The sequence below is a fragment of the Limulus polyphemus genome, unplaced genomic scaffold, assembly GCF_000517525.1.
Source record: "Limulus polyphemus unplaced genomic scaffold, Limulus_polyphemus-2.1.2 Scaffold3057, whole genome shotgun sequence".
Lineage (NCBI taxonomy): Eukaryota > Metazoa > Arthropoda > Merostomata > Xiphosura > Limulidae > Limulus > Limulus polyphemus.
Window position 1 is genome coordinate 40,874 of NW_013668667.1, and position 13,671 is coordinate 54,544.

Here is a 13,671-nt window from a genome sequence, read left to right on the forward strand (position 1 = left end):
AAGGTCTATTATCTTACTTTCTGGAGAGAACTATTATTCTAAGAAGGTCGATTATCTTACTTTCCGGAGAGAACTATTGTTCTAAAAAGGTCGATTATCTTACTTTCCGGAGAGAACTGTTGTTCTAAGAAGGTCGATTATTTTACTTTCCGGAGAGAACTATTGTTCGTTTTTTTTTTGCTTACTTCATGGTAGTAAATTTGATGACAAGAAACCTAATTCTTTGAAAATATAAGTTGGAAACGGTTTGACTAGGTAACGTCGTACATTTTCAATAATGTTTTCTCCATTACCCATTCAAACTTGTATAATTCATTGTAGTAATTTAGCTGTTTATAAATATATTACCTCTTCCCTAAGTCTTCCCATCGTTGCGTATTTATGCTGCGTGTTTTCTACAATTGTAAAGAGTCGAGTACATGTATGTTTCGGTTTCATGTATGGAATCAAGTAGCAAAAGTATAGCTAAAAACTAACAATTATGAAGAAACAAAAATATAATAAATTAAAAACTAAATGGATACCTGAATAGTACAATAAACAGCCAGAATATTATTTCTGAAATAAAACTATAACTTATAAGAATATAATATATAATGTTAAATGTAATACTAATAAAACACATGCTATTCCCACTTTACCTGTATAATATATAATGTTAAATGTAATACTAATAAAACACATGCTATTCCCACTTTACCTATATAATATATAATGTTAAATGTAATAATAATAAAACACATGCTATTCCCATCTTACCTACATTATGTCACATTAAAGTAAGATCTGTAAAAGTGAATAAACCCAGAGAATATTATGTAACAGCAATAAGACTTAGAATGGAAAGCTACAACAGTTGTGAATATGTCAAGGAAAGTAATTGAAAAAAATACGTACATTAACTAATGACGTATTTTCATACTATGTGCGGAACTGTTATAGGGCTATCTATATAGCCATCTCTAAGTTAGCACTGAAAAAACTAGAGGGAAGGCAGCTAGTCATCACCACCCACCGCCAACTCTTGGGCTACTCCGTTACCAGTCACATTATTACCGCCACGGCTGAAAGGGCGAACATGTTTAGTGGGACGGAGATTTAAGCCCACCACCATCAGAGTACAAGTCAAGCGCCCTAACTACCTGGCCATGCCGGGCCTTAGTGTTTGGATTGTGTAAGTTTTGGTATTTTATAACCAAACTTGCTACTTTTGGTATACAGAGTGAAAGACGAACGTTTGAGGGACTAGTGTTTGGATTTTGTTGGTTTTGGTATTTTATAACCAAACTTACTACTTTTAGTATACAGAGTGGAAGACGAACGTTTGAGGGACTAGTGTTTGGACTGTGTTGGTTTTGGTATTTTATAACCAAACTTGCTACTTTTAGTATACAGAGTGGAAGACGAACGTTTGAGGAACTGGTGTTTGGACTGTGTTGGTTTTGGTATTTTATAACCAAATCTACTACTTTTAGTATACAGAGTGAAAGACGAACGTTTGAGGGACTAGTGTTTGGATTGTGTTGGTTTTGGTATTATATAACCAAATCTACTACTTTTAGTATACAGAGTGGAAGACGAACGTTTGGGGGACTAGTGTTTGGATTGTGTTGGTTTTGGTATTTTATAACCAAATCTACTACTTTTAGTATACAGAGTGAAAGACGAACGTTTGTGGGACTAGTGTTTGGATTGTGTTGGTTTTGGTATTTTATAACCAAATCTACTACTTTTATCGGATTTATTTGATTCTGTATATGGTTTTTTATGATATTTTAAATCCTAATTTTAAAGTGTTAATTTTTTTGGGGGGGGTGGCCCTGTGGCAGAGCTATGTATTTTGGTTCTGGCGAAGAGGGTTCGAATTCGTTCAACACCACAGAACTTTCCCCGCGCTTTAAGTTGTGGGTAGTTGTTAGAGTAACAGTCAATCCCCTGGTAGTGATGGTGGGTGGAAGGGCTATGTGGCTGGTTTACTTTTAGATTCAAATTAGGTATGGCAGCAGATAATATTAGTAGCTTTGGTATAAATACAAAACATATTTTTTCTGTGTAAAATATTAGTTTAAATAACATATTTTCTCCGAGCGTCTAATTCTGACTTTCAAAATGCAATTTCCCGAGTACATTTTTCATACTTTCCTGGCTGGGATCCCATTAGGCCTAAGAATTCTTTAAATGAATCTCTGATATCCTAATTATCAGCTCTTTAATAACTGGAACATCCCCAATAGAAATATTTACAAACGTTATAAAAGAATTTCTACGTAATATTTAGTATTAAAAGATTCAATTCATATAAATATTTGATAACTTACCTTTAGAGAACCCCACCACTGATAAAATGAAACAGAGCAAGTGTGTTTTCATTGTTATGACTGATGTCTTTCTCCAACTAAACGTGTTAAGTATCAGTTTCTTCCAGGTATATCAGTTTTAATATAGCAGGTGCTGACTTCCCATGGTAGTTTACACCTGGTTATCACACTTGTGCAATGTGTATTACATTTAAAATAATATATTCAATAGTACAGCGAGAACTTTGTAGCTAGAAAGAAAGAAAACTAAAATTTTACAGTTGATATTATGTTGCTATTTGAATATTTTACTCCGGTCTCTCTAAATTAATATTAAATAGTTCTTTGAAAGCAAGAAATTTGTAGAGTAAAAAAACATGATGAACAATTCTTACAGTGATCATATTGACATTACGTAATAATCGTTGCCCCCCCCCCATGTGTCTCAGCAGCTTGTCCGAAGGCTTATAATGCTGAAAAGTCCTTCAGCCGTCTGTATTATTTTATTTGAATGAATTCATCACTGCGTTTATTATTTAGTATTATATTATTTTCTCTTCCTTAAGCTGTCTCTATTATTTTATTTGAATTACTTCAACCGGAGGGGGGGGGTTCATTCAGTATTATATTATTTTATCTTCCTTAAGCTGTCTCTATTATTTTATTTGAATTACTTCAACCGGGGGGTTTTCATTCAGTATTATATTATTTTCTCTTCCTTAAGCTGTCTATATTACTTTATTTGAATGAATTCATCACTGCGTTTATTATTTAGCATTATATTATTTTCTCTTTCTTAAGCTGTCTCTATTATCTTATTTGAATTACTTCAACAGTGGGTTTTTCATTCAGTACTATATTATCTTCTCTTCCTTAAGCTGTCTCTATTATTTTATTTGAATTACTTCAGCAGTGGGTTTTTCATTCAGTACTATATTATATTCTCTTCCTTAAGCTGTCTATATTACTTTATTTGAATGAATTCATCACTGCGTTTATTATTTAGCATTATATTATTTTCTCTTCCTTAAGCTGTCTCTATTATTTCATTTGAATTACTTCAACAGTGGGTTTTTCATTCAGTACTATATTATCTTCTCTTCCTTAAGCTGTCTATATTACTTTATTTGAATGAATTCATCACTGGGTTTATCATTCAGTTATGCTGAAAATGAGAACTCGGATAATTATATAAAACTAAAGAAAACAGGAATATATTTCAACAGTACAGTTTAAAACAATAATCTTCAGTAGATATTTCAAAAATATCGTTTACAACAATACGTTATCTATATATAAAACTCAAAATCTCTCGGTTTGTTTGTTTGCTTGCTTGTTTGTCCACCACGTTCACCGCTTAGGTTACACTTCCCTCACGTGAGAGTGCGCAAAACGACAATTTTTCGCTGATATACGCGTCTATCGTCTGCTAGCCAAACCAGTAATTTTATCGTTAACATGTTTTACATTGTTGTGATTCTACGCAGACTTGAAAATTTTTTTGGTAAGTTTGAGTTAACATTTAATTTAGAATATTGCATTAGAATAGATAGGCCTATTTAGTTATAGATTATTAATTATATATCTACTGGTACATCATATATTTAACCTCACACAAAAAAGAAACGCTGTGTGTGAAAAAGCAAACAGCAGGCTCAGCCTATAAAATAATAATATTACTGCGAACAACAAAGGGGAACATGTTTTTATCCCATGTATCCCGTTAATTCCAGCTGATCTCCCCTTCGAGTTCAAACGCCTGTAGTTCCTAGTAAAATCAAGCACGGGGCCAGTCTCTGAAAGTAATGGGACTTGAATTGAATAAATCTACGTTAGCTGCTAAAGAGTGGGGAACAATAAGGGCCTATTTATCCTTGCCAGTGAAGGAAAGACAAGCAGCATCGTTCATAAGGAAGCTCTGATTTAAAACAAGTTCATAGTTTATTTTCAAAAATCAAAACTAAGGTTGTTGTTGTTGTTTTCATAAACTCACAAAATATTTTTTACCTATCCAAATATGGAAGGGAGAAACAGAGAGAGTAGTTTTGTTTTTCGAAAACCGGACAACGCCTGGTAACCCCGCTAGTTTCTACATAAGTAGAAAATTGCGAAGGTGATAAAATAAAGAAATGAGACTTTTAGAAAAAATCTCTTTCAAAACTATGATAGTAATTTATTTACTTGGCGACGTTTCGAGGAAACGCTCTTTTTCGAGCCAGAAATAAACCCGTTTTAATTGTCATTAAATGACAAACTTGTTTCTGACTTGAAAACGAGCGTTTGCTCAAGTAAATAAATTACTACCATATTTTTTAAAGGTTTTTTTTTCTCTAAAAGTCTAATTTCTTTATATCTACATGTTTCTATCTGAGATTCTTAACATTGAATGCAAAACGATTGATAGGTCAATACATACAAATCACCAAATGGTGTGGACACTTCACTTTTATTGGATATTTAGTCTGACGTTATGACGAACTTTTACTAACAAGAGAGGAGACTAATAGAATTCAAAGTTCAATATGGCAGATATTTTTATCAAAACAAAAGTTGGTCAAGTCAATTATGATACACTGGCACTATTTATGATTATAGATTATACATTCATGATGTTAGAAAAATACGTAGGTTCAAGAAGTCTTGACAGAAATGAATAAAAAACCTATAACCCGAGCGCTTTCGAAACTGTTTGCCCCTGAAGATTCTTCCTTTCGAAGGTTCACCTTTCGAAAGCGCTCGGGTTATAGGGTTTTTATTTGTTTCTATAGATTATACATAATATTGTAACTAAATTGTTCAAACTCTGCGTGATCATATATTTTGTACATAAATTTAATGTTCATATAGTGTTTGTATAGACGAAGGATGATGAGTGGGAGGACGTCAGACAAGAGACAGGCAATAGGGGAAGGGGGTAGAAACAATGATGTCATATGCATCAGAGATGATAACATCATAGTTCCATGTAGTGAAGCCATAAAGAGCGTTGCTAGGCCACCATGATTGGAAATAAATTGTTTAAAACTCTACATAAACTTAATGTTCAGATGGTGTTTGTATAGGCTCATCGTAGGGTGTCTAGAACTAATCATGTGTTACAAAAGTTACAAGTAAAACTATTATTTTAACGACAGTCTAACTGTTTCACTAGTTTGGCTTTATGGATTAAAGCTGAACGAGTCAATTGTCGCTATTTAGTATCATATATTATACTTAATATTGAAAAGAAATTGTTAAAACTCATATATTCTCTACACAAGTTTAATGTTCACCACACTTTAACTTAACCAGATATGATCAGCTTTCATTTTACATAGTGATACAAATATTAAATGTGTATTCCCGATATTTGACGGGACATTTCATTTATAGTATAATTATTGTATACTTTCTATTCAATTATACTTCATCACTCACATTGAAACATTTATTCAGAAAACTAAGTGAATTCTCAGATTTAACAAACATTCTGAAACATGGTAGTTTATAAAATACGTGAATAACTTTCATAGAGTTTTTGTACATTATGTTCATATTACTAATTCAGTTAGAGTCTGTATTTTTAATTTGTGTAACACAAACTGGATTCTCATGAGACGTACTGAAGACATGTCAATACACATATAATTCAATGTAAACTAATTATGTAAGATTTCAGTTAGTCGACTCAGAAAACTTGTTTATCGGCAAGTTGAAAGCAGATAATTTCTCACATACTATTTGAAACTGTTCCGGTAAGATTACTTATCTTTTCACTTACAAATTATACAAATAAGTGTTCTGTGATTTTCTTATATAAAACTCACTTTTAATCATAGCCTAATGAGCTCCACCTTTAGTATATGAAAGTCAAATCTGGATCTTAATTGTCACACATAATGAAACATTTGTTAACAAAACTTCAACATACACTAATATACTATTTACTAAAACATCTTAGTTTATAAATTATTGACCTGTATATGTCTAGCTTAGTCTTTTATGATAAATCACATTTCATTAATATTAGTTTCTAATAATATCTGCAATGACAGCTGTCAATTTCTCAGGATGGGATGATCCTTTAAATTAAATACATTTAAACAAAGTCGTTTTCTTCAGAATAGCTTTTGTCTTCACTATCTTCAGTAGGAATCCTCATTTGAAACATATTATGTCTGTTTTGTATAATATCAATGGCCTAATGAAGTAGTAATTGGGGAATATTTAAATGTCCAGTCATAAGCAAAACAAATAGGACACACACCAAAATAATTTGTATGGAGATTATGTTAATGTCGCGTTTTGGAACACTTTCATTAACCACCTCACAAAAAAACGTATAATAGTTAAACGAACCACCTAAACGTCACGTTATTATAGCCTATATAATATGTAAATTTTAGTATACCCTAATCCCTTATAGTGATGGCACACGACGAGACACACATTTGACATGTAATGCTGTTTGAATACAAGAAGGGAAACAACGGCTCTGTAGCCACAAAGAATGTCAAAGAAGCTTATAGAAACTTTTTGAACGTTCGTAAGTGTCAACGATGGTTCAGTAAATTTCGTTCAGGTGACATTAGCCTTAAAAACTGTGATGGCAGGGGCGACATGTTGGAATTAATATTGATGCTTTGAAGACGCTTGTTAAGTCTTACCGAAGGCAACACACTCGTGAAATGGCCCTGAAGTTGCATGTCTCTTATGAACCAATAAGTAAACATCTAAGGAATGTGGGAAAAAACTCTATAAAAAAGTGTTTGGGCGCTTCACGAACTCTCCTATGATCATCGTTTCCAACGTGTGAACGTTGCTTCGTCTCTTCTGGCGCGTGAACCATTTTTGGACAGAACTGTCACCGGTGATGAAAAATGGATTCTCTATGCGAATAATAAACGTCAGAAACAATGTCATGAATGAAAGTGATCTTGGCGTAATGGCTGATCAATCTCTTAAGCCATTTAAGCAGTGTGCTGTTCCTAGTGGTAGGAGAAACAGGATTTTAGGTTGTATCCACAGAAGTATTGAATATAAGTCTAAAGAGAATTCCTTGTATATGTCGCTGGTTAGGCCACATTTGAAGTATTGTGTTTAGTCTTTGACTCCTTACCTTAGATAGGGCACTTGATTTGTTGGAAAGGGTTCAGAGGAGGACTACTTGAATGATATTTGGGATGGAGGGGTTGTCATACGAGGAGAGATCTCTGAAATTGTTTTCAATTTGAAAAAAAAAGAGGAGTTATAAAATATCTGATTGAGGTGTTTAAGATTGTTAAGTGAATTGATAGTGTAGATGCATTATCTTTTTACATACTTAACAGTGAGAATAGTAGGATTAGGGGACACAAATATAAATTTTGGTAAGGTAGGAGTCATCTTCAGTTGCTTTCAGATGTTGTGGGGGCAGTAAATTTAAGTAATTTTATGATAAAGCTTCATAACTATGTGAATGATAAGGGCTGAATGTCAGGTTTTAGTTATTTTTAGTATAGTTTTAGTTTAGTTTAGAGGATAGAACAGCCTAGATGTATCAATAGGTCTCTTTTTGTCCCTAAACATTATGTTATGTTAAAAAGTCCTTGAGCCGTTTGTATTATTTTATTTGAATGAATTCAACAATGGGTTTATTATTTAAAAATATATTATATTATATTTTCTTTAAGCTGTCTGTGTTACTTTATTTGAATTAATTTAACAATTGGGTTACAGTTCAGTAGTATATTATCTTCTCTTCCTTCAACCATATGTGTTATTCTATTTGAATTAATTCACAGTGGGGGTTATAATTCAGTAGCATATTATCTTCTCTGAGTGAGGTTGCTGTAACTTTCATGTTCTGTTGTTCTTTAATCAGAATAATTAGGCATATCCGCTCCATCCCAATAATATTATCTGTAATCCATTGACATTAACTCTCCATAGGTAACCAACTAAACCGGAAAGATGAAACTAGTTAATTCAAATATTAGCATTAAGAAGAATGGCATGAAATATATAATGGTGGTAGGACTAGCAGGAATCGTCAGAAAACATAAACAGTGTAAAATTGGTAGTTCAACTGAGCACACACTTTATCTGTGATATATACAACTGTAACATTTTACCAATAAACACACTTTATCTGTGATATATACAACTGTAACATTTTACCAATAAACACACTTTATCTGTGATATATACAACTGTAACATTTTACTAATAAACACACACTTTATCTGTGATATATACAACTGTAACATTCTACTAATAAACACACACTTTATGTGTGCATATACAACTGTAACACTCTACTAATAAACACACTTTATCTGTGATATATACAACTGTAACATTTTACTAACAAACACACTTTATCAGTGATATATACAACCTGTAACATTCTACTAACAAACATACTTTATCTGTGATATATACAACTGTAACATTCTACTAATAAACACACTTTATCTGTGATATATACAACTGTAATATTCTACTAAAAACACACTTTATCTGTGATATATACAACTGTAACATTCTACTAATAAACACATACTTTATCTGGGATTTATACAACTGTAACATTCTACTAACAAACATACTTTATCCGTGATATTTACAACTGTAACATTCTACTAATAAACACATACTTTATGTGTGCATATACAACTGTAACATTCTACTAATAAACACACTTTATCTGTGATATATACAACTGTAACATTTTACTAATAAACACACTTTATCTGTGATATATACAACTGTAACATTCTACTAACAAACACACTTTATCTGTGATATATACAACTGTAACATTCTACTAATAAACACACTTTATCTGTGATATATACAACTGTAACATTTTACTAATAAACACACTTTATCTGTGGTATATACAACTGTAACATTCTACTAACAAACACACTTTATCTGTGATATATACAACTGTAATATTCTACTAAAAACATACTTTATCCGTGATATTTACAACTGTAACATTCTACTAATAAACACACTTTATCTGGGATATATACAACTGTAACATTCTACTAATAAACACATACTTTATGTGTGGATATACAACTGTAACATTCTACTAACAAACATACTTTATCTGTGATATATACAACTGTAACATTTTACTAATAAACACACTTTATCTGTGATATATACAACTGTAACATTCTACTAGTAAACACATACTTTATCTGGGATTTATACAACTGTAACATTCCAGTAATAAACATACTTTATCTGGGATTTATACAACTGTAACATTCTAGTAATAAACATACTTTATCTGTGATATATACAATTGTAACATTTATATATCACAGATAAAGTATGTTTATTAGTAGAATGTTACAGTTGTATATATCACAGATAAAGTATGTTTGTTAGTAGTGTGACCTGAAATAACAAGACTTCCTTTCGGATGACAACAACAGCAGTTCATTTCACCTGTCAAGTTGCTAGGTGTGACCTGAAATAACAAGACTTCTTTCCGGATGACAACAACAGCAGTTCATTTCACCTGTCAAGTTGCTAGGAGAGACCTGAAATAACAAGACTTCCTTTCGGATGACAACCAGCTGCTCGTTTCATATTATTTGCATAAGAAAATATTTCAGCTTTGGAAGTGGCTTTTGGCAAGAGAAAAGTAAAAGACGATCTAGGTCTAAAATGTTACAGTTGTATATATCACAGATAAAGTATGTTTGTTAGTAGAATGTTACAGTTGTATATATCACAGATAAAGTATGTTTGTTAGTAGAATGTTACAGTTGACTTCCTTTCGGATGACAACAACAGCAGTTCATTTCACCTGTCAAGTTGCTGGGTGTGACCTGAAATAACAAGACTTCTTTCCGGATGACAACAACAGCAGTTCATTTCACCTGTCAAGTTGCTAGGCCTGTTATTTCAGGTCACACCTAACAACTTGACAGGTTCGATGACCTGATGATGACAAAACCTTGTCGAAACGTTGTACATTTGCTGTTATGTTAAACGTATATTAAAGTTTTTCTTCATTACCCATTCAAGCCGTCTCCAGCCATTATTAACTTGACAGGTTAGTGTTATGTGCTTTGTGGGTGGTGTAAAGTAAATTACAGAGGAAAGCATCTTTAGAGCTGATATCATAGGGAAATATAACGATACACAAAGATCTTCGTGAAAGACTTTCCCGTCATCTGTTGATGAATTTATAATGATATGTGTCTTTTCTTATATTTAGGAAGAATTTGAGAATATAAAGGTTCAGCCTAGCATTGAGAAACACTGGTTCCTGATGTGTTGAATTTAGATACATACTTTAAAGAATATTTCCAAAATCTTCAGCCAAAATGCTCAAAATTCTAGCTGGAAAATCTGCAAGAAAACGATTCTGATAGATTGGATATCATAAGCAAGAGCGCAAGAAAGATTCTAGTGGGTTGGATATCGTGAGGTAAGGATAGAAAAAATCCTAGTGGGTTGAATATCATCAAGTGTGTAATAGTGGGTTGCGTTTTGCCTAACTATGAACTAATGGTGCCAAATATATCAAGTATAATATAATGTTCAAGTTCGTAGATGTTGCTATTCTTTGTTCACTACTGTAGTCCAGTGATTAAAGCATGGAACTAAACACGTCATGTTAGTGATGATAGTTATTTTATAATTGGAGGAAAACATGTGTCTTATCAAACTGGGAACTAAACACAGGCGTATAAATGTTCAACGTGTTTTATAGAGCTGTGAACTACCAATGGTTCGTTAGATTCTATTGGAAATAAATATTGTATTAATGTTTCTTAGATCAAGTGGTTCTAGAAATTGTTCAAAAGGGTTTCAGTATTTACGTGGGGAAGTTTACTATCAATTTCTTGTTTTGTAACATTTTTTTTATAGTTTTCGAATGATTGTGATTAAATTGGACAGATAAAAAGACTCCTCGTCACGATAATGTTAGATGTCTTGTTTTCAGCGATATTCTAGTACAGACTTCAAACGGTTCAAATATATAATACATGGTAGCCCTTATGAGATTATAGTTATGTTGAACATGAGAAAAACAGGAAAACTTCGCAAATTATATACTATATAACACTGAAGAAAACTAGAGATACCTGGTAAACTTTGTATCACATAACAATAGCAAAAACTGGATATATGTGGTAAACATTATATTATCTAACATTTGAAAAAATAACAGAAATCTAATCATTTTTAATATGTTTTCAGTCCTTTTTAACGCACAATTGAATACACTACAAAAGTTGAAGAACAAACGAGTTGTTGGGACAGTAGTGCACTTGGTGTATCTGAATAGCATTATATCATTGGACCAAAAGTATTATTCAGTATTATACAGTGAATTCTTAGTTTACTGACCGAATCTGAGATAATGAGTCTTGATTAGATAAAACTAAGTTATGTTATGCGAATCAAAGAATATATTAAACCTCTACGTCACAGATTGTATTTTCATTTTTACCTTTGGTGAAAAGGGGGTTACATAATCGTGGTAAAATTTACATGTTAATTCTAAAACGCTTCTACTTCTTTTTGGTTTCCATAACACTGGAAATATATTTACTTGAATTATGCACCATAACTGTTTTTCACATAATTATTTATATATTGTCATTCAAATTTAGATTTAGTTCTTATCAGAAAACGTTTAACAAAATGTTTTAACAGGTTAAAATATTTTCAATTATTATTCGACAAACTCACGCGGCTATAACAGATTCTTTGAACGTTGTATAAATTTCATACTGTTAATAATAACGAATTGAGAATAAACACAAGGTAAGTTTCAGATTTTCAATGGAATTTTCCACGAGTAATATGAAAAATATATTTTATCTCCCTCAAAGACTACACTTTCATCTTGACAATGCCTTAGTAACATATTATAGAGGAATGTTTGTTATACACGAAATGTTAAAACATTTAGTAACATAACTTAGAGGAATATTTCTTATACATGAAATCTTAAAACATTCTTCGCCAAACTCATTACTTTCTTTAAAACATACAGAGTTACAAACACTTTCTTTCTTGAAAAGAAGAATTTTTATCACATTTAGGGTCTTTATTTCAATTTAAAACTTTAAAGTCTTAATTTACAGACATGAATGTTACACATAGTAGTTCTGAGTTTTCAAGCTAGAATAACAAAGTTTTCAAACAGTAGTTTCAAGAGGATTCTTCTCTTTGAAGTATCGACGTATTATCACGTCCATTAACGCCTACAAAATAAGAAACAGTACACGTCACACTGATGTCATATTTGTTTATCTCAAATAGTATGATATCCATATAAAAAAATTATTATCAATATGTTTTGTTATATGATCCTAAGTATTTAATGCTTTCTTAACTATAATTCTTTGCACAAGTATATTTTTAGTATGTTGTATTATATAATTTTCTTTATTTCAAACGAAAACTCTGATTCATCAGTTATAATTATAATTCAATTTTTTCAAGGTACAGAAACAATCATAATAAAACATCTGATATAGATAAGTTTCAAACCTTAATCTACATTTCATAGAAAACTAACTTTACCTCATAATGCGCAGGATCATGGTGATAATCCTCTAAAGAAACCTGCATTAGTTAAGATTGATTTGATGAGTGAAACAGGAGTTAGGGGGTTAAAACATTCATAAAGTCTTACATTATCAATAAATTACATTAGAATGAAGCCTAGCGCTTTTATAAAAACAATTTTAATGGGTGAAAATCCTTGCTGACAAAAATGATAATAATAGATTATATTTCTTATAAAATATTCGATTAATTGAATTTTATTATAAAAATTGCATATTTTATTCTGTCCCTTACAGTTCGGCCTATAATAGTTTATCAACTGCTATATGTCCACGAATTGTTTATCATATATAAACAGCGTTCCAACCATTTCCTTGTTTCTTAGATGTCAGCCGGCCTGGTACTGAGTAATCGTCGACAATAGATATGGCGGACATGGTGTGGTTGAACTACCGTTATATATTGTTTTTCTCGGATAAATTGTACGCAAGAGTACCAATACTTGTTACTGAATTAGAACATAATATTGTTGTATACAGTACTACGGATACTTATTACTGAATTAGAACATAATATTGTTGTATAAAGTAGTACTAATATATGTTACTGAAATATAACATCATATTGTTGTATACAGTACTATTTATTGTATACAGTAGTACTAACACTTGTTACTGAATTATAACATAATATTATTGTATACAGTAGTACTAACACTTGTTACTGAATTATAACATAATATTATTGTATACAGTAGTACTAACACTTGTTACTGAATTATAACATAATATTATTGTATACAGTAGTACTAACACTTGTTACTGAATTATAACATAATATTATTGTATACAGTAGTACT

At 31.5% G+C, this 13,671-nt stretch overlaps 2 protein-coding genes across 2 annotated transcripts in view; both read right to left on the reverse strand.

Annotated features, from left to right (window-relative positions):
• The window catches only part of LOC106468572 (chymotrypsin-like elastase family member 2A), an 18,566-nt gene extending 18,197 nt beyond the window's left edge, over positions 1–369 (reverse strand). The window contains exon 1 of the mRNA XM_022396910.1: positions 349–369. Within this exon, the coding sequence (XP_022252618.1) occupies positions 349–369 (21 nt within the window). The remainder of the gene's footprint in view (positions 1–348) is intronic.
• An 11,854-nt stretch (positions 370–12,223) lies between these two features.
• LOC111088054 (short transient receptor potential channel 7-like) overlaps positions 12,224–13,671 on the reverse strand; it is a 16,038-nt gene continuing 14,590 nt past the window's right edge. Inside the window, exons 5-6 of the mRNA XM_022396911.1 lie at positions 12,828–12,869; positions 12,224–12,505 (exon numbers count right to left, since the gene is read on the reverse strand). Coding sequence (XP_022252619.1) covers positions 12,440–12,505; positions 12,828–12,869 — 108 coding nt within the window. The 3' untranslated portion in view covers positions 12,224–12,439. The remainder of the gene's footprint in view (positions 12,506–12,827; positions 12,870–13,671) is intronic.